The sequence below is a fragment of the Mytilus galloprovincialis genome, chromosome 9 (assembly GCF_965363235.1).
Source record: "Mytilus galloprovincialis chromosome 9, xbMytGall1.hap1.1, whole genome shotgun sequence".
NCBI lineage: Eukaryota > Metazoa > Mollusca > Bivalvia > Mytilida > Mytilidae > Mytilus > Mytilus galloprovincialis.
The window spans coordinates 1,486,733-1,506,794 of record NC_134846.1 but is presented as its reverse complement, the minus strand read 5'-3'; the positions used below and the strand labels follow the sequence as shown (position 1 = coordinate 1,506,794).

At 35.1% G+C, this 20,062-nt stretch overlaps 1 protein-coding gene across 2 annotated transcripts; it reads left to right on the top strand.

Annotated features, from left to right (window-relative positions):
• Positions 1-568: 568 nt before the first annotated feature.
• On the top strand, positions 569-6,991 carry LOC143044211 (transmembrane protein 220-like). 2 transcript variants are annotated; one of them, XM_076216135.1, is made up of 7 exons: positions 569-692; positions 3,096-3,224; positions 3,589-3,618; positions 4,185-4,245; positions 4,745-4,871; positions 5,690-5,755; positions 6,132-6,991. In XM_076216135.1, exons 2-7 carry the CDS (start codon positions 3,099-3,101, stop codon positions 6,292-6,294), a joined length of 573 nt encoding a protein of 190 aa, XP_076072250.1. In that variant the 5' UTR covers positions 569-692; positions 3,096-3,098; the 3' UTR covers positions 6,295-6,991. The 2 variants fall into 2 exon arrangements, with proteins under 2 accessions (XP_076072250.1, XP_076072249.1); XM_076216134.1 differs by lacking the exon at positions 569-692 and adding an exon at positions 1,839-1,940.
• Positions 6,992-20,062: the final 13,071 nt, after the last annotated feature.

Sequence of the window (20,062 nt, the reverse complement as noted above, 5' to 3'; positions counted from 1 at the left end):
ACACGAAAACACGTATCTGTGTTCTGTTCAACTACAAAACTTCTACTTTCACAAAAGTTGCCACCATTTGTATACAGAGAATTGATAATGGAGCCTTTCAGAATGGCAGACCCGCAGGCCCGGTACCATGAATCGCAGAAATCTTCACATACCGTTAGTCTTTCTCTGCAATAAAATCTATCCTGTAAAGGGTCACATATATAACACATTAGATAGTTAGTGTATCTCAGACAATCTGGAGAGGCTCCAACTAACGGTTTGACTCTCCCAAACGTAGCGTCAATTTCTTCTTGCATACAACAAGAGTTTTCACGGAACCATGTACAGTTTTTCAAACTTGGTTGTGGTTTTGGTGCTCGATTGTTGAAAAATGAACAATACTGTAATTTTAACGATGTCTGTCCATATGTATGCATAAAGCTAGAAAAAGTTATTATAATCAACAACGGAATCATCTCGTTTTGTTTATATCACCAGCCATTAGCAGCAAGAATCGATCCTGATTCCCACATGCGCAGATATTTCTTTCCGACTTTGTATTGATTTCTCAGTAGTTCAGTCGAAGAGGCATGGAAACTCAAACATAAAGGAAAAACAAACAGTCGACGTTTAATTTATCAATCACCATGAAATATTCAAAATGAGTTATTGATTCGGCGATATGATAAGATTTTATTTAAGAAATTCCAGAAGTAAACATATGATACATAGTAGCTATTTCGTCATATAAATCCACAAAATCCGAGACATATCTGAAAAAGAACGCAAAGCAAGAACAGTCACAATAACAAACAAAACAAGAAACTCAAAAGAAAAAATAAATGTATTTATTTGTAAAAGAAATACATGAAAATAATTTCTCTAAAATAACAAACTCTTATGTGAGATTGCCATTTGTAAAGTATCCTTTCTTAGTATTGAATTTTAAAAAAATATAATTCAATCATAAATTCATCAAATCTAACATCTAGTTGAATAAACTCATCAAATTTTATGTTTGTGCCAGAAGAACGTTACCGTTTTGTCTACTGAAAAAACTTAATACTCATCTGTGAACGCTCGAATAAAAAATGTTCAAATTGTTAAATAAAGTTTTATAAGTTTAATAAGTTTTGTTATAATGAAAGTATCATTATGATTTTTTTTTATTATGATTATGATGTATTTGGCGTCAAAGATTATTTGTATGCAATCGGAAGTTCTGTCCCATCATCTTTAGTATCATACATGTACTGTTAAAGATCTTAAAGATGGCCGATACCATAGATGGCAGTATCAAGAACTCTCTGGTTCGAATCTTGATATCTATATTAAAACTTTTAAATATTAAAACATTTCTCTTCATATTAAAACCCTCCATTTACAATTTTATTTTAACAAATACAATATTCAACTTGATTTCATGATTTCATCCTAGCCCTCACTAAATATCTCTAAATATGCATCCGACATAAGTTCAAATAATGATTGAACAAGATTGGTTATTGGTTGGATGTTTAATGCCCAGTGGCAAAAATTTCAAACATGTTTGAAGACGAGATCAAATTAAAAGAGAGCTCAGGCTGTATAAACGTTTTCAGAAGACTTTTTTTTTATCATGATAAGGTATCTTCACATGTGACGAGAAAGTTCTCTATGGGGCGAGTTAACCTTTTAAGTTACTTTAAAGTGATGAATATAAGGTGGTCAATGTAGTTTCTTGTTTTTTTTATGTATATATTAAAGAAGACATGTGCATTAAAATTAATAGTATAATATCTCAAATGGATGATCGGAAAAGACACATTAGTATAAATGTTGAAAGCCCAACCGGTACAACTAATATGTTACCCAGTCATTCTTGTAAATTAACATCACACAATAGAAATGTAAACAAACAGCAAAACAGCTGACAATTTTCACATGTGCACGTTTTATAAATGTAAATTGAATAGTTAGAAGTAAGTATTTATATCTTCACATGCTTTTCGCAAATAAAACATGTAATACTCCAATTTGCATAACCAGCTGTCACTGTCAAAGTGTGGATTTGTTATATCCTGGCCCAATTTCTAATACTAATTTGTCAACTGTAGAGCAGTGAGCCAGGATCACAGGCTATGTATTTTTCAATATAAGAATAACTTCATAAGAAGATGTTGTATGATTACCAACTCATAGGAATCGAAACAACTCTCAGCTAGAGACCAATGACATAAAAGTTAGCAACTATTACAAGTCACTTTTACTGCCTTCAACAATAAGCAGTAAGTTAGCCACCTCATCAGTGGCGGCTCCATAAGGGGGGCCCGCTGACTGACATAAAGGGGGGGGAGCCCTCTCCAGTCATGCTTCAGTGATTCCCTGTATAATCAACCAAATTTTTCCTACGAAAGGGGGGGCCTGGGCCCCTCAGCCCCCCCCCCCTGGATCCGCCTATGCTCATTGTTAGCTAAAGAAGTCTTTGTAAATTAATTTAATCAAGAAAACTACAGCCTGATTCATGTATAAAATCAATGTACAAAAAATAATATGTAAATCATATATGATATACACACTAAAACAGCAACTAATTTACAGGTGCCTACATGTATCTTTGGAGAGTCACATACACATTGTGGCAAGGTTAAACTAGGGCCAAATCTTCCATGTGGAAAGAGATCTAACAACACAACATGCATGTACATGTACAATGATGTTAGAATAATCTATAAAAATCAGTTGAAAAGGGCTTAACTCATCAGATCAAATTACTCATACAAAGCACCAAATAAATCAAATCAAGAAAGGCTCAAAAAACAGATCTGAGAGAAGCAACTTTCATGTAATGGATAGTATCTTAGACTAAAATATCAAACAGTACACAGCCAACATTCTATTGATTTAGTGTAAAGGAGTTAATATATAGCAATCTTAGAAAACATGACCTTTTGCAATTCCTTATAAGTATCATCAGATATAGGACTGTGAAAGTACATATGTGTATAAAAACATTTAGGTCGGTTTAAATTTATTGATTACAAAATCAATATATATATAAATATACAGATAAAATTGATAATCAAATATCTTATAACCTTTTATATATGTTATATGTTTAATCATGTTTCATCCAGGCCATGAAGGGAGAGTACAGAATCACACCACCTGAAGAGGATGTTATAAAAGTACAACATGGAGTGAAAATATGGAGAGCTATTAATGCCATAATGGCAGTTTTCTTCCTCTTAGCTGCCTTTGCTAATGTAAGAATCTAGCAGTATTGATCTATATTGAAATATACATCCCATTCATTATATTTAAACAGTCACAGCACTCTCATGGAAGCAATCGTCCTAAAAGAAAAATTCTTCATCAATCCAAACGTGTAAAAATTGATTTTTGTTGCTTCTCCTTGTATTTTTTGTTTATGAGTATCAGCAGAGACTGCTGTAATGTTGTTGATTCTAGTACATGTAGAACAAAAATGGTATTTTAATTGGCCGAATCATATGAAATATTTATTGTGTTATTTGGAACATGGCTTTGTTTATAAAGGCGAAATATGTATGTCAGATTAGAATCATTATTGATATGTTTTACTACAGTTATGTATTTTTCTTATTTCAGTTAAATGATAGTGATTGGTACATATGGGTGGTAAGTAAGATTCTGTTAAAGTTAGAGTGCACGAATATAAAAAGGGGAGATAATCCAATGCAAACATTGAAAACTCTTAGTCCAAATACTGATCATTGCCAGATATATAAGGAAGAAAAAACAGCTATCAAAACAATACACTGACACAGAAAACTAACAATTGAGTTTCAATAAAAAATTTGTGTGCTTGGGATATAAAATGTTGACAAGAAACAAAACAACATCTACATAGAAGGCTTTGTGACTGAAAAGAGTTATTGCCCTTATGATACAAATATTTGGCTAATATCTTGAAATTTTTTATACCTGCAAACATGAATTCAGTGAAATTTAACAATAATGAAAAAAGAGATCATGATTGGTGCAAAAACAAACCAATGAAAAAAACAAAAATCATCTAGAGGTCAAAGTAAGGTCATTGATAATAGAGAGTTGTCTTTAGAATATGCCAAGCTCTGAACTTTGTCCTAAAAAACTTCAAAGACAATAGAAGACACATTGACACAAGATTATCTATACCTTTTCATTATATTATGTTTTATAGTTCTACATTTCATTTTTTGCAGCCAGTCTACTCAGTTCCAGGTATTCTGTCTTTAGTGAGCTGTATTAAACCAGATTCTCAAAGTAGGTATATGATTCAGATATAAAGTTTAAACATTGCTCTAGATTTCAATTCCAAAAAAACCAGCCTCATTATCAGAGGGATATTGAGAATATCTGTTTTTTATTGAGGAAACGTTAGCCATTTACCTGAGACAAAATTGTGATAATATTTTACTCATTTTACAACACAAATGTTTTTACTGTGAAATGGACCTCATGAATATTTAAAATGGTAGATTTTTCTTACATTCTTTCATTTATATATAACAAATTATCATAAGTTTGGTAATAAAGTGATTACAAATTTAATTTGGGGGCTCATAAAGGTCTTTTCTTGTCTTTTTAGTGTATTATTAACTAATTTTACATTTATTCTAATAGAAAAGTTAACAGTAACAACAATACATTTTCTGTGCATGCATTACAAATATGACAATTTGGTTGGTTAAGTGTTTTATTTATTAAAATTCGCTCACTTTTCATGCACAACAATACTGTAACATTGTTTTTTAATTTTCAGATTCTTTAGTGTGGTCCTATGTAGCAGTTACTTCCCTTGGATTTTGTATTGCATTAGCTTTGTACATCATTATTGTATCTACAGATATTAAAGGAATTAACAATCCTCTAAAGTTTGAAGAAGGAAGGTTTGTTCATAATTATTTAAATTTCATATATTTATGCCTCGTTCACACGGACATTTAATTCGAATTGAATTCAAATCGAATGCGAATTGAATTGGCAAATCGCGTTCACACTCTCTTCTTTTTTAATTCGATTTGATTTGAATTGGCTAATTCAAATTATTTAATTCGCATTAGATATACGCTTTTGTGAATACGAATTAAAAGTTAAAGTCCGTTTTGACAGTAAAGCGAATTTGACGTGCATTGTAATTCGAATTAGAATTGATGTTAGGACGTAAAACGTTTCGAATGCGAATTAAACTTATTCGAATTAGTTAATGCGAATCGAATTCGAATTACATGTGAACTCAGCATTATATTGTGAATGACGTCTAATGAGGTTGAAATATCATATGAATAAAACAAAATACATCTACCAATCAATACAGTATCTTAAAAGACAGTCACAGGGTTCTAAAACAATATTGTAAACTTTAAATAATCAAAGTCTCAAAATAGAAGAAACTTTTAAAAACAGGACTATCAATGATATTCCATCAACAAATTTTCACCAAAATGACCAAAAATACATTATTGTGTTTCAAAAGGCAACCTCTGGTGAGAAGTCTGACAATCAACAGCCATATGAATGTGCAGCAGGATTGAACTAGTTTCATATGGCTTGCTATACTAATTATCTGCACATTTGTTTAAATTTGTAATAATTTAGTTACTGAGAATTGTGAAATGATATTATTCATTTATTACATTAATTTTGATTTATAGAATTTATAGAATTTGATCAATCTTATATAATGGATCAATTCAATATATTTCAGAGAATTATCAGGATCACTGATTACAATCACATGGTTAAGTATGTCTAAATTCACCAACATTGGAAGGTAAGTGTGTTGTAATGAAACTGATATAATGTTGTGTCATAATTTGTGTATTTGTGTGGAGGAAATAACAACATGTACCAAAAACTTCAATGTTTAACATTCCTCAATATATAAACCACATTGATGATGATTACAATTAAATAAAGCTCAAAGTAACCTTGTCAAGATTAAAATGGCCTTAGAACTACATTCAGTAATCCTGAAACATGGGAGATTACTCTGACAAAAAAATATAAATTAAAAATTGTCTTAAATACTTTTATTTGTATTTATATGTTAGATACTGGTTTACTGAAGAAAACACCTTTGATATACCTCATCCTTGACCAGTATGTTACACAGCTCTTTCTAATTTAAATATTTTGCTATTTTTCAGACCTGGGAGTACAGTAAGCAACAATGTGTTACGGAATGTTTTGTTACTGATTATATGTTTATTAGCAGTTGTACCAGTCATGATCTGGTCTGTATGTTTACACGAGACTGGAAAAAGCTATCATCACTGTGGAGGAAATACTGAAATCAAACATGAATTGTGAACGCTGGCATAAATCTGTTCAAAAAGTTGTCATATTGTGCAATACATGAGATGTCAGCAAGTGCTTGTATACTCAAATTGTTTTGAATTTCTAAATGCAGATTTTTTAAAAATCATAAATTGTCTTTTAAGAAAAAGAAAATTTTCTTTTCATAGTATTTGTCTTTTTTATCCACATTTATATCTTTTAAATAATCATGTTAATGAAAGTGAAATTTTAGGATAATATTATTTTTCCTTAATGTCATTTGGCAAACACATAGTATTATTACAACAACAGTATCGTAACTATATTCCTTCCTAAAAAGTCTGTTTGAAGGTTTGGTTACCTTTGAAGTGAATGCCTTCATTTTTTAGCTAAAGAATATTACCATTAAAGATTGGATGTGATTATGTGAAATACCTGAAGTTACAAGATGTCTATTAGTCAGTGTAGTTATAGCAAGTTGTTGTATTTTTTATAGCTTTATTTAGAATTATTTGTATTTTTGTCATTTCAAATCTTTGTTGGTACTGTTTTTATCATTAATATATACATTTATGAAAAAGAATCAATATTGTTGTTACATGAGGTTGTGATTCATAGCTTTAATTGCTTATTAATTTAACTTGTAGCCAATCATTTGTTGAGATTGTTTTCTTATCAATTGTAAAATTATATACTAGGATGGATAAATGAATATTTCAAATCCTGTAAAGTATTTTATCTTTGTTTTTGGAAAGTTTGCTATAGCTTGCTATTGCTACTTTCCTTAGGCGTCGGCCTCAAACTTCCGGTTGTCAGATTATCGCAATATATTCTGCTCCGAGATAGTGTAGTACTAGTGTTTGAGTTCTGATTCATGGAAGATTCTTTTAAAATTTTGAGTAACTACTGTTTTGACTGAAAAGATTACAGCTTGAATAAAAAGAAATGAATATTCACCGACGATTCAGATGAATTTAACTTCATTTTAAAAATGATTATTACAAACACTACTTCGCGGATCTGCCATGCGCTGTAGAGAAAATCACAAGAAATCTACGCGAGATTGCGTTTTCATTCATTCATGAATATTTCATGAATAAACATTTCCCCGCTCTACTTTTACCTGTTTACTATATGTACGTACGTAAACGTGGTAAAATCCCGAGTGTATCGAAAGAATCGGAAATGACTGATTAAAATGCGAGAACAAGTTGACATTTTGACCAAGCCGTCGGATAATTTAAAAGTGATAATGGTTTGTTTAAAGAGAACACAGATGAAAGAATATAAAATACTCGATAATTATATTATATGTCTAACGTCTCAAGCCAAGGACGACTAAAGGTAAATACCGGCTTTGATAAAAAAAAATTTTAAAAATGCATTGTTTTTGTCTAAACATCGATCGGAAGATTTTGATGCCAAAAATCATTTGAAAACTTAATTCCGTTATTTAAATACTAATTGTTTCACATTCCAATGTGGATATAAGGAACTTCAATTACTTGTTCAGCATGCTCAAGTGGATCAAACTGACAGCAGAAAAACATTGACCCAACGTCAGTTCTTCTTCAGTCTTCTTCCAATAATTTACATCATACCACTTCTGGTGTATTATTGTAAATTCGTATCATATAGCATCCGTATTAAAAGCAACCGAGTCAGCATCTACTTCTTCGAATATTATAGCTCAGGGTATCAAGACAAGTTCTATAGAAATGATTAAGGTTCATGATGTGTACCCTTTGGCTAAAATGGCTGCATTTTCACCTCAAAATTTAGATAGATTACAGACAAACCGCGGCCTGTGAATCTGGAAAAGTTTTAAGGCATACCATACCCTATATAAATAGATTTCAATTGCTTTGTCACCCAAACACAGAGGCAATGATTACCGTTATATATCAAATGAAAGGCTTAAAACAAAAATTCTGAAATGTTCTTAACTCATAAGACAATGCTTAATTTCACAACAGCAACTAAATGTGTTACAGGTTATAAGCACCTCTATGAATCTAGTGTATATAAACTTTTTATTCCTGTGGTCATACTGCTGTTGTTATATTCCCACCGTATTGAGTTTTATCCTTGTTTTGCTGTAAGTATGTACATGTACGTCCTTCCCTTACTTGTACGTATATGTACCTCCGTACACCCTAAAATTCGTTTCTGTTCTCTTACTTTAGTTTGCCTGAACCAAATTGTATGAAACTTGTTATACGCAATGCTTATAACCAAAATTCACAAGTCAAGTTTGAATTTTAGTTGCGTCACTTTTACCATTCTAGCATTTTATGCTACTTTACAAATAGGAAAGTTGCTGGAAATTTTAGTTTCTGTTCTCTAACTTTAGTTTGTCTTAACCAAATGCTATGAATCTTATACACAATGCTCATTACCACAAACACCGATCAAGTTTGAATTTTGGTGGCGATAGTTATACCATTTTAGAGTTACGCCCCTTTACATATGTAAAAAATTGCTGAATATTTTCATTTCAGTTATCTAACTTAAGTTCGCTCAACCAAATGTTATGAAATTTATACAGTGTTAATACTTTTAACAATAAAACAAAGATCAATCTTGAATTTTGGTGGAGTAATTTTTACTGCTCTAGGGTTGTTCCTCGTTACAAATGGAACCAGATGCTCCGCTGGGCACATCTTTATAGGACCACAGAGGTCAAAACCCTGAACAGTTGGGGCTATTATGGACACAACATTCAAGCTTGATATAGCTCTGAATTTGGATTGCGATCAAATTTTTGACATAATATATAGGTTTCCCTATTTTTGATAAAAGTCTTTAATATAAATTCACTTTCATTACAGTTGCAGGCGCGGATCCAGAGGGGGGGTTCTGCCCCTGAGTTGTATTGATTTAAGCTACTGTAACTGTCTTATTTATAAAAAAGGATGTGGTATTTTTTGCAAAGAACCAATGCTATTTAAAAGAGTTCAAAGGAGGAAAATGTATTAATAACTATAGGCCACCATATGGTCGTCAATAATGAGAAATATATGTGCCATATACATGCAGAAAGCTATAAAAGGCCCCGATAGGAAACACGTGGAGCAATTCAAACAAAAAAACTTAAGTGTTAATTTACTAAAAACAAATATGAAGGATCTTTTAAAACCAATAGAAAAATACTAATTCACAGGCCCTTGATGTTAACATGGCATGGGTACTTAAAAAGAAATTATCAGAGCTTTCTGTATATTTCAATATTTTAGATCTACAGTTTTAGGTTGCAATAGAAAATATCAAAACTTTTTTATGACAAACATGAAAAAAGTGTCGATAATTACTGACAAGGTAATGGTTTAGTTTAAAACATCCAAGCTGTGAAGATACATTTTTCAGGGGCGGATCCAGGGTTTTTGAAAGGGGGGCGGAAATTTTTAATTTCGCCGAGCGTAGCGAGGCGAAAAATTTTTTGGTACCTTTTTATTCCTAAAAACATAAAATAAGGGTAATATGCACTATTTAAACGGTTCCTGGCTTGGGGCATGTATATTTTATAGTTGCTGTAAAGTGTAAGGGTTGGACATTTTTTATGCTGTATCCTCCCTATTAATTCTCTATCATAAAATGATAGTATTGATCCAAAGCTATGTACTGATATATTTGATATAGGTAGGACTTATAAAAAATAGACAAGGAAATTCGATTAAATTTACAATACGACCGACACGAGTTAAAAAAGACAAACAAGCAGTTTTTATCCAAATGTTTGATTGATATGTTTCACCCAACATAACTTAGAGAACCGAAGTGAGGGGTTCCAAATTCACCAAAGATTACGAAAGTGTCTGAAATGACAACGAAGTTAGAATGAAGGTCGACAAATGGAGACCTAAAGTTTACACCCAGCAGGCAGGTTACAGTCTGGTCTGGAAAAAGTATTCAATATATATAAGTCCGGCGAAACAGACATTCCAGTCAGACATGCAAACCCCGGCCACAAAAAAACTACGCCCGTTTTTATTCATCATGTTCATTTCATGCTAAATAATTTTGTTGCAAATTTTTGTTTTTAATAGCAAAAAAGTGGACAAGACTATTGTTTTCAATCCAGATACGGCCAGAATTTTTGTTTAAGGCAAGAATCAGAGTCAATTTTTTCTTTCTCAAATATCTCAGACTGCCTCCTCAAATCAAATGGTTCGTACATGAGACTTGAAATTTTTCTAGAGCTTATTCTAAAATTGAGAAAGGAAATGGGGAATGGGGAATGTGTCAAAGAGACAACAACCCGACCATAGAAAAAACAACAGCAGAAGGTCACGAACAGGTCTTCAATGTAGCGAGAAATTCCCGCACCCGGAGGCGTCCTTCAGCTGGCCCCTAAACAAATATATACTAGTTCAGTGATAATGAACGCCATACTAATTTCCAAATAATTTATTGTACACAAGAAACTAAAAATAAAATAATACAAAACTAACAAAGGCCAGAGGCTCCTGACTTGGAACAGGCGCAAAAATGCGGCGGAATGACTGGGGATCATTATTTAACTTTGTTATTTATAAAATAAGCTTGGGCATTTGGGGTTAAACATGTTTTCGTAGGTAAATAATATTATGGAACTTTTTTTTTCATGAGAGTGTATTAGTCTTTAGAGTATAATATTTACTATTACTTTCTGTTTGGTGGAATAGTGAAATAGACGTCAATACGTTCTTGCTCAATCCTATGTCGCTTTGAAGGTTTCCTGATTGTTATGACATCCTCAGCCTAAGCAATGTGTATTACTGTAATTTGAATTTCAAAATGACCGTGTGCCGTTTTTTCAACGCACTGGTCAACTCCACCATAGCAAATCATATGACTTTGACAATCAGTAAATACCAGCGAAAAATATCTTTATAAGAAAAGAATTGTCGTATAAAAATTAAATACTCGGGAAATGGCAAAGTTCACGAAGTCTAGTCTGATTAACTTAATTTTACAAAAAAAAAAAAAAAAAAAAAAAAAAGTCCGAGCAAAGGGGGGGCGTACGCCCTCTACGCCCCCCCTGAATCCGCCACTGTTTTTGAAATAATACACATCTATAACCTTTTTGGAATAATACACAGCTACAGTTGCAAACTTACCAGAGGTGCTATCCAGCAATTTGATTAGTAAAATAAAAGAATAAGTTGATAAAAAGAGTTAATAGATCATCTCTGTTGATATGAATGAAAAGAGATGTGGAGAATGTCAATGAGTCAGCAACCCAATGAAACAAGCAGCCAAAAGACATCTAGAGGTCAACGTCTTATTCAATAGACAGGTTTTGTCCAATTCCTTGGAAACTTAAGTTTGTTTGTCTGATAGCATTATGCAATATAAGAAGCATGTTGATACATTTGTATGTCAATTTTAAATGTTTTCTGTGTATTCATATGGGTCATTTTCGAAAAATGTCGAATTTTCAGTACACCCATGCTAATTTTTTTTTTTATTTCTAATAGAAATTTCGGCTATTGGTACTTTACGGAACGGAACGGAACGGAACGGAACGGAAAAGAATTTCATTTAAGGTATCCAAAGGGGGCATTTATCAAAATTTCGAAAAATCTTTAAAACAAAACAAACTTTAAAATTTCTGTGTTTTACGGTTTTCCATATACAAATAACACAAATGTATACTAAATCTCATCTTCACAGGTGAAATGTGTAATAATGTATAACATCGGGAAATACTCTGTAGATGAATATGTCGGATTGTCCTGATAAATTATCATGAAATTAACGCATTTGCAAGTCATGCATTATGATATCTAGACTGACCTCACGTCGTCCTTGATTAGAGACAGTGATCAAGTTGAATCTGATTTAAACTTATTAATTTATTTTTCCGTTCCGTTCCGTTCCGCAAAGTACCAATTGCTCTGAGGAATTGGTATTTAACGGAAAAAAACGGAAACAGACATCTTTAATGTAATTAAAGCTGTATGATAACAAAAATTGTCTGACACCTCTTTTTGCATGAGTGGTATGTGTTTTAGATAGCATTTTCGACTTGATCAATAATAAAAAATTTAACACAAAGGCAGGTTACACAAAAAGTCTTTCGCCTTCCATCGGTAATTATATTTTAAAAAAGAGGCCTTCAACAGCCCGTTCCGACGATGATTAGAGACAGTGATCAAGTTGAATCTTTATTAAATCTTTTAATTTATTTTTCCGTTCCGTTCCGTTCCGCAAAGTACCAATTGCTCTGAGGAATTGGTATTTAACGGAAAAAACGGAAACAGACATCTTTAATGTAATAAAAGCAGTATGATAACAAAAATTGTCTGACACTCTTTTTGCATGAGTGGTATGTGTTTTAGATAGCATTTTCGACTTGATCAATAATAAAAAATTTAACACAGAGGCAGGTTACACAAAAAGTCTTTCTCCTTCCATCGGTAATTATATTTTAAAAAAGAGGCCTTCAACAGCCCGTTCCGACGATGATTAGAGACAGTGATCAAGTTGAATCTGATTTAAACTTTTTAATTTATTTTTCCGTTCCGTTCCGTTCCGCAAAGTACCAATTGCTCTGAGGAATTGGTATTTAACGGAAAAAACGGAAACAGACATCTTTAATGTAATTAAAGCAGTATGATAACAAAAATTGTCTGACACCTCTTTTTGCATGAGTGGTATGTGTTTTAGATAGCATTTTCGACTTGATCAATAATACAAAATTTAACACAAAGGCAGGTTACACAAAAAGTCTTTCTCCTTCCATCGGTAATTATATTTTAAAAAAGAGGCCTTCAACAGCCCGTTCCGACGATGATTAGAGACAGTGATCAAGTTGAATCTGATTTAAACTTTTTAATTTATTTTTCCGTTCCGTTCCGTTCCGCAAAGTACCAATTGCTGTGAGGAATTGGTATTTAACGGAAAAAACGGAAACAGACATCTTTAATGTAATTAAAGCAGTATGATAACAAAAATTGTCTGACACCTCTTTTTGCATGAGTGGTATGTGTTTTAGATAGCATTTTCGACTTGATCAATAATACAAAATTTAACACAAAGGCAGGTTACACAAAAAGTCTTTCTCCTTCCATCGGTAATTATATTTTAAAAAAGAGGCCTTCAACAGCCCGTTCCGACGATGATTAGAGACAGTGATCAAGTTGAATCTGATTTAAACTTTTTAATTTATTTTTCCGTTCCGTTCCGTTCCGCAAAGTACCAATTGCTCTGAGGAATTGGTATTTAACGGAAAAAACGGAAACAGACATCTTTAATGTAATTAAAGCAGTATGATAACAAAAATTGTCTGACACCTCTTTTTGCATGAGTGGTATGTGTTTTAGATAGCATTTTCGACTTGATCAATAATACAAAATTTAACACAAAGGCAGGTTACACAAAAAGTCTTTCTCCTTCCATCGGTAATTATATTTTAAAAAAGAGGCCTTCAACAGCCCGTTCCGACGATGATTAGAGACAGTGATCAAGTTGAATCTGATTTAAACTTTTTAATTTATTTTTCCGTTCCGTTCCGTTCCGCAAAGTACCAATTGCTCTGAGGAATTGGTATTTAACGGAAAAAACGGAAACAGACATCTTTAATGTAATTAAAGCAGTATGATAACAAAAATTGTCTGACACCTCTTTTTGCATGAGTGGTATGTGTTTTAGATAGCATTTTCGACTTGATCAATAATACAAAATTTAACACAAAGGCAGGTTACACAAAAAGTCTTTCTCCTTCCATCGGTAATTATATTTTAAAAAAGAGGCCTTCAACAGCCCGTTCCGACGATGATTAGAGACAGTGATCAAGTTGAATCTGATTTAAACTTTTTAATTTATTTTTCCGTTCCGTTCCGTTCCGCAAAGTACCAATTGCTGTGAGGAACTGGTATTTAACGGAAAAAACGGAAACAGACATCTTTAATGTAATTAAAGCAGTATGATAACAAAAATTGTCTGACACTCTTTTTGCATGAGTGGTATGTGTTTTAGATAGCATTTTCGACTTGATCAATAATAAAAAAATTAACACAAAGGCAGGTTACACAAAAAGTCTTTCTCCTTCCATCGGTAATTATATTTTAAAAAAGAGGCATTCAACAGCCCGTTCCGACGATGATTAGAGACAGTGATCAAGTTGAATCTGATTTAAACTTTTAAATTTATTTTTCCGTTCCGTTCCGTTCCGCAAAGTACCAATTGCTCTGAGGAATTGGTATTTAACGGAATCAACGGAAACAGACATCTATAATGTAATAAAAGCAGTATGATAAAAACAAGTCAGACCCTTCTTTTTTGAATGAGTGGTAAGTGTTTTAGATAGCATTTCGACTGGATCAATATTTAAATAAACAGCTGCGCCATGAGCGCATGATACGCCCGTCGTCTTGTGAAAAAACATTTTAATGTAAAGTGCGGTTCTACCCACACATCAACCTATCTTAGAATGAAAATGACCTTTATTTTACACATGAGGAATGTCAGGGAATGAAACTGTACGTGTATTGCTTGGCCGCTCAAGTCCTCTTGATTTATAACGGATTAAGAAACAAATTGAAAACATGTAAGATTATTTGCAAAAGTAATTGCATACATTTAATTCACTGTCCGTGTCACTGCTAGTCATGATAGCCCTACGATACAAACATTTCACTAGATTTTTTCGGGACAAACTAACATGTAAATCAAAGAATTTCAAAGAAAACGTTGTCGGATAAGTCCGAAAATTAATAAGTGCGCTTAGACTAAGAATGTTTTAAGGGTTTTATCAAACGAAGTTATGGGAAAGAAAAGAACGAAAATAGAATGCTTTTTGATACACTCTTAAAAGGACCCTTAATGCATTCTTTGTGTAATCGTAACTATGACTTACGAAGACTTTAAGAGAAGTTTCTTGTTACCGCGGGCCCCTGTATCATGAAAAGTCGTCTACTGTATGTGTTTAAAAGAATGCTAAAAATATAACTAGTGTGGATCTAGCCGTCGATAGCAGCCGGCGTTAATATTCATGAGGCCAGCCTTCAATAATATTCATGAGCCGGCAATAATATTCATGAGATGACTTGCGTTCGAAGAAGTGTTGTTAGAAACTATGAACGATAACTATGATTAAATAACGTTCCTATTTATATGTGATATTACTTCAAACAGGCATGTCAATGGGTGTCTTCTTCGAGGTCCGCGTTTACTAAATTAACTTTTGGTCTTCTTCAAGGACTTCTAGGTCTGCGTCTTTAAATAACATTGTAAATGTAATAAAAACAATGCAAATGCTTCCATAAATATAAAACAAAGTAATGGTCTTTTAACATTCTGTGATAAGAGAAATAATGTAAACTGAAGCAATAACAAGTTGAAATAAATATAATTAAATATAGAAATTTAATGGGACATTACAACAAACAAATAAAGTAAAGAACAGTTCTTATTAAAATTTTGTGATTATTGAATTAATGTAAGCTACAATAAATAAAAAAAATGATTGAATACTTATATATGTCTAGTATAGAAATTTAGGAATTACAGAGAATTGATGGTCATCTGGGCATTCCATAATTTGTTCGTTGTTCGTTGTCTACAAATATAGTCCAATCATGAAACTAAAACAGACAATACAGACAATATTTTCTATTTAAACAGATCAGAAAAAATAGAAACATAGTTAATTGCAGAAATAAAAACAACAGAAAAATAAAAACTGTCAAGTACTATTTCAATGACATATAATTCTTCAAAATTACGGAGACCAATCTCAGTCATTAATCTTAACATTAACAATTTATATCATTGCATTTAAAATGGCCCATAGCACTTATGCCCTAAACCCGTACGAGTTAGTCAGGAAAGGATAAGAGGGGGGGTACCCTGGTATATCACAAATTCGAAATAACTATTGCCGGCTGGCCAAACGAAGAGATTCTCCACGTGGGCAATAATACCAGAGGAAGAGGTACTTATTGCCTTTAAAATGGCTCTTAGCACTTGTACCCTAGACCCGTACGAGTTTGTCAGTAGAGGGTTAAAAGTGGGGATATGGTATTCCGGTTTACTACGAATTCGAACTGAACTATTGCCGGCTGGCCAAACTAAGAGATTCTCCAGGTCGACGATCATACCAGAGGTAGAGGTTGGTATTGCCTATAAAATGGCCCAGAGCACTTATGCCCTAGACCCGTACTAGTTAGTCTGGAAAGGATAAGGGGGGTACCCTGGTATATCACAAATTCTAAAATGAACTATTGCCGGCTGGCCAAATAAAGAGATTCTCCACGTGGGCAATGATACCAGAGGAAGAGGTACTTATTGCCTTTAAAATGGCCCATAGCACTTATACCCTAGACCCGTACGAGTTTGTCAGTAGAGGGTTCAAAGGGGGATATGGTGTCCCGGATACAACGAATTCGAACTGAACTATTGCCGGCTGGCCAAACTAAGAGATTCTTCACATCGACCATTATACCAGAGGTAGAGGTTGGTATTGCCTCTAAAATGATCCATAGCACTTATGCCCTAGACCCGTACGAGTTTGTCAGAAAAGGATAAGGGGGGTACCCTGGTATATCACAAATTCGAAAATGAACTATTGCCGGCTGGCCAAACGAAGAGATTCTCCACGTGGGCAATGATACAAGAGGAAGAGGTACTTATTGCCTTTAAAATGGCCCATAGCACTTATACCCTAGACCCGTACGAGTTTGTCAGTAGAGGGTTCAAAGGGGGGATATGGTATCCCGGATACAACGAATTTGAACTGAACTATTGCCGGCTGGCCAAACTAAGAGATTCTCGACATCGACCATTATACCAGAGGTAGAGGTTGGTATTGCCTCTAAAATGGTCCATAGCACTTATGCCCTAGACCCGTTCGAGTTAGTCAGAAAAGGATAAGGGGGGTACCCTGGTATATCACAAATTCGAAAATGAACTATTGCCGGCTGGCCAAACGAAGAGATTCTCCACGTGGGCAATGATACCAGAGGAAGAGGTACTTATTGCCTTTAAAATGGCCTATAGCACGTATACCCTAGACCCGTACGAGTTTGTCAGTTGAGGGTTCAAAGGGGGGGTATGGTATCCCGGATACAACGAATTCGAACTGAACTATTGCCGGCTGGCCAAACTAAGAGATTCTCCACATCGACCATTATACCAGAGGTACTGGTTGGTATTGCCTCTAAAATGGCCTATAGCACTTATGCCCTAGACCCGTTCGAGTTAGTCAGAAAAGGATAAGGGGGGTACCCTGGTATATCACAAATTCGAAAATGAACTATTGCCGGCTGGCCAAACGAAGAGATTCTCCACGTGGGCAATGATACCAGAGGAAGAGGTACTTATTGCCTTTAAAATGGCCTATAGCACTTATACCCTAGACCCGTACGAGTTTGTCAGTAGAGGGTTCAAAGGGGGGATATGGTATCCCGGATACAACGAATTCGAACTGAACTATTGCCGGCTGGCCAAACTAAGAGATTCTCCACATCGACCATTATACCAGAGGTAGAGGTTGGTATTGCCTCTAAAATGGCCCATAGCACTTATGCCCTAGACCCGTACGAGCTAGTCAGAAAAGGATAAGGGGGTACCCTGGTATATCACAAATTCGAAAATGAACTATTGCCGGCTGGCCAAACGAAGAGATTCTCCACGTGGGCAATGATACAAGAGGAAGAGGTACTTATTGCCTTTAAAATGGCCCATAGCACTTATACCCTAGACCCGTACGAGTTTGTCAGTAGAGGGTTCAAAGGGGGGATATGGTATCCCGGATACAACGAATTCGAACTGAACTATTGCCGGCTGGCCAAACTAAGAGATTCTCCACATCGACCATTATACCAGAGGTAGAGGTTGGTATTGCCTCTAAAATGGCCCATAGCACTTATGCCCTAGACCCGTACGAGTTAGTCAGAAAAGGATAAGGGGGTACTCTGGTATATCACAAATTCTAAAATGAACTATTGCCGGCTGGCCAAACGAAGAGATTCTCCACGTGGGCAATGATACCAGAGGAAGAGGTACTTATTGCCTTTAAAATAGCCCATAGCACTTATACCCTAGACCCGTACGAGTTTGTCAGTAGAGGGTTCAAAGGGGGGGATTTGGTATCCCGGATACAACGAATTCGAACTGAACTATTGCCGGCTGGCCAAACTAAGAGATTCTCCACATCGACCATTATACCAGAGGTAGAGGTTGGTATTGCCTCTAAAATGGCCTATAGCACTTATGCCCTAGACCCGTACGAGTTAGTCAGAAAAGGATAAGGGGGGTACCCTGGTATATCACAAATTCGAAAATGAACTATTGCCGGCTGGCCAAACGAAGAGATTCTCCACGTGGGCAATGATACCAGAGGAAAAAGTACTTATTGCCTTTAAAATGGCCCATAGCACTTATACCCTAGACCCGTACGAGTTTGTCAGTAGAGGGTTCAAAGGGGGATATGGTGTCCCGGATACAACGAATTCGAACTGAACTATTGCCGGCTGGCCAAACTAAGAGATTCTCCACATCGACCATTATACCAGAGGTAGAGGTTGGTATTGCCTCTAAAATGGTCCATAGCACTTATGCCCTAGACCCGTACGAGTTAGTCAGAAAAGGATAAGGGCGGTACCCTGGTATATCACAAATTCGAAAATGAACTATTGCCGGCTGGCCAAACGAAGAGATTCTCCACGTGGGCAATGAAACCAGAGGAAGAGGTACTTATTGCCTTTAAAATGGCCCATAGCACTTATACCCTAGACCCGTACGAGTTTGTCAGTAGAGGGTTCAAAGGGGGGATATGGTATCCCGGATACAACGAATTCGAACTGAACTATTGCCGGCTGGCCAAACTAAGAGATTCTCGACATCGACCATTATACCAGAGGTAGAGGTTGGTATTGCCTCTAAAATGGCCCATAGCACTTATGCCCTAGACCCGTACGAGTTAGTCAGAAAAGGATAAGGGGGTACCCTGGTATATCACAAATTCTAAAATGAACTATTGCCGGCTGGCCAAACGAAGAGATTCTCCACGTGGGCAATGATACCAGAGGAAGAAGTACTTATTGCCTTTAAAATAGCCCATAGCACTTATACCCTAGACCCGTACGAGTTTGTCAGTAGAGGGTTCAAAGGGGGGATTTGGTATCCCGGATACAACGAATTCGAACTGAACTATTGCCGGCTGGCCAAACTAAGAGATTCTCCACATCGACCATTATACCAGAGGTAGAGGTTGGTATTGCCTCTAAAATGGTCCATAGCACTTATGCCCTAGACCCGTTCGAGTTAGTCAGAAAAGGATAAGGGGGGTACCCTGGTATATCACAAATTCGAAAATGAACTATTGCCGGCTGGCCAAACGAAGAGATTCTCCACGTGGGCAATGATACCAGAGGAAGAGGTACTTATTGCCTTTAAAATGGCCTATAGCACGTATACCCTAGACCCGTACGAGTTTGTCAGTTGAGGGTTCAAAGGGGGGGGGGTATGGTATCCCGGATACAACGAATTCGAACTGAACTATTGCCGGCTGGCCAAACTAAGAGATTCTCCACATCGACCATTATACCAGAGGTACTGGTTGGTATTGCCTCTAAAATGGCCTATAGCACTTATGCCCTAGACCCGTTCGAGTTAGTCAGAAAAGGATAAGGGGGGTACCCTGGTATATCACAAATTCGAAAATGAACTATTGCCGGCTGGCCAAACGAAGAGATTCTCCACGTGGGCAATGATACCAGAGGAAGAAGTACTTATTGCCTTTAAAATGGCCTATAGCACTTGTACCCTAGACCCGTACGAGTTTGTCAGTAGAGGGTTCAAAGGGGGGATATGG

What these genes read in the sequence shown, in the direction of transcription:
- LOC143044211 (XM_076216135.1), top strand. Translation starts at nt 3,099, where the DNA reads ATGAAGGGAGAGTACAGAATCACACCACCTGAAGAGGATGTTATAAAA. An exon ending in CTAAAGTTTGAAGAAGGAAG is followed by an intron (nt 4,872 to 5,689) that starts GTTTGTTCATAA and finishes AATATATTTCAG; the next exon opens with AGAATTATCAGGATCACTGA. An exon ending in AAATTCACCAACATTGGAAG is followed by an intron (nt 5,756 to 6,131) that starts GTAAGTGTGTTG and finishes GCTATTTTTCAG; the next exon opens with ACCTGGGAGTACAGTAAGCA.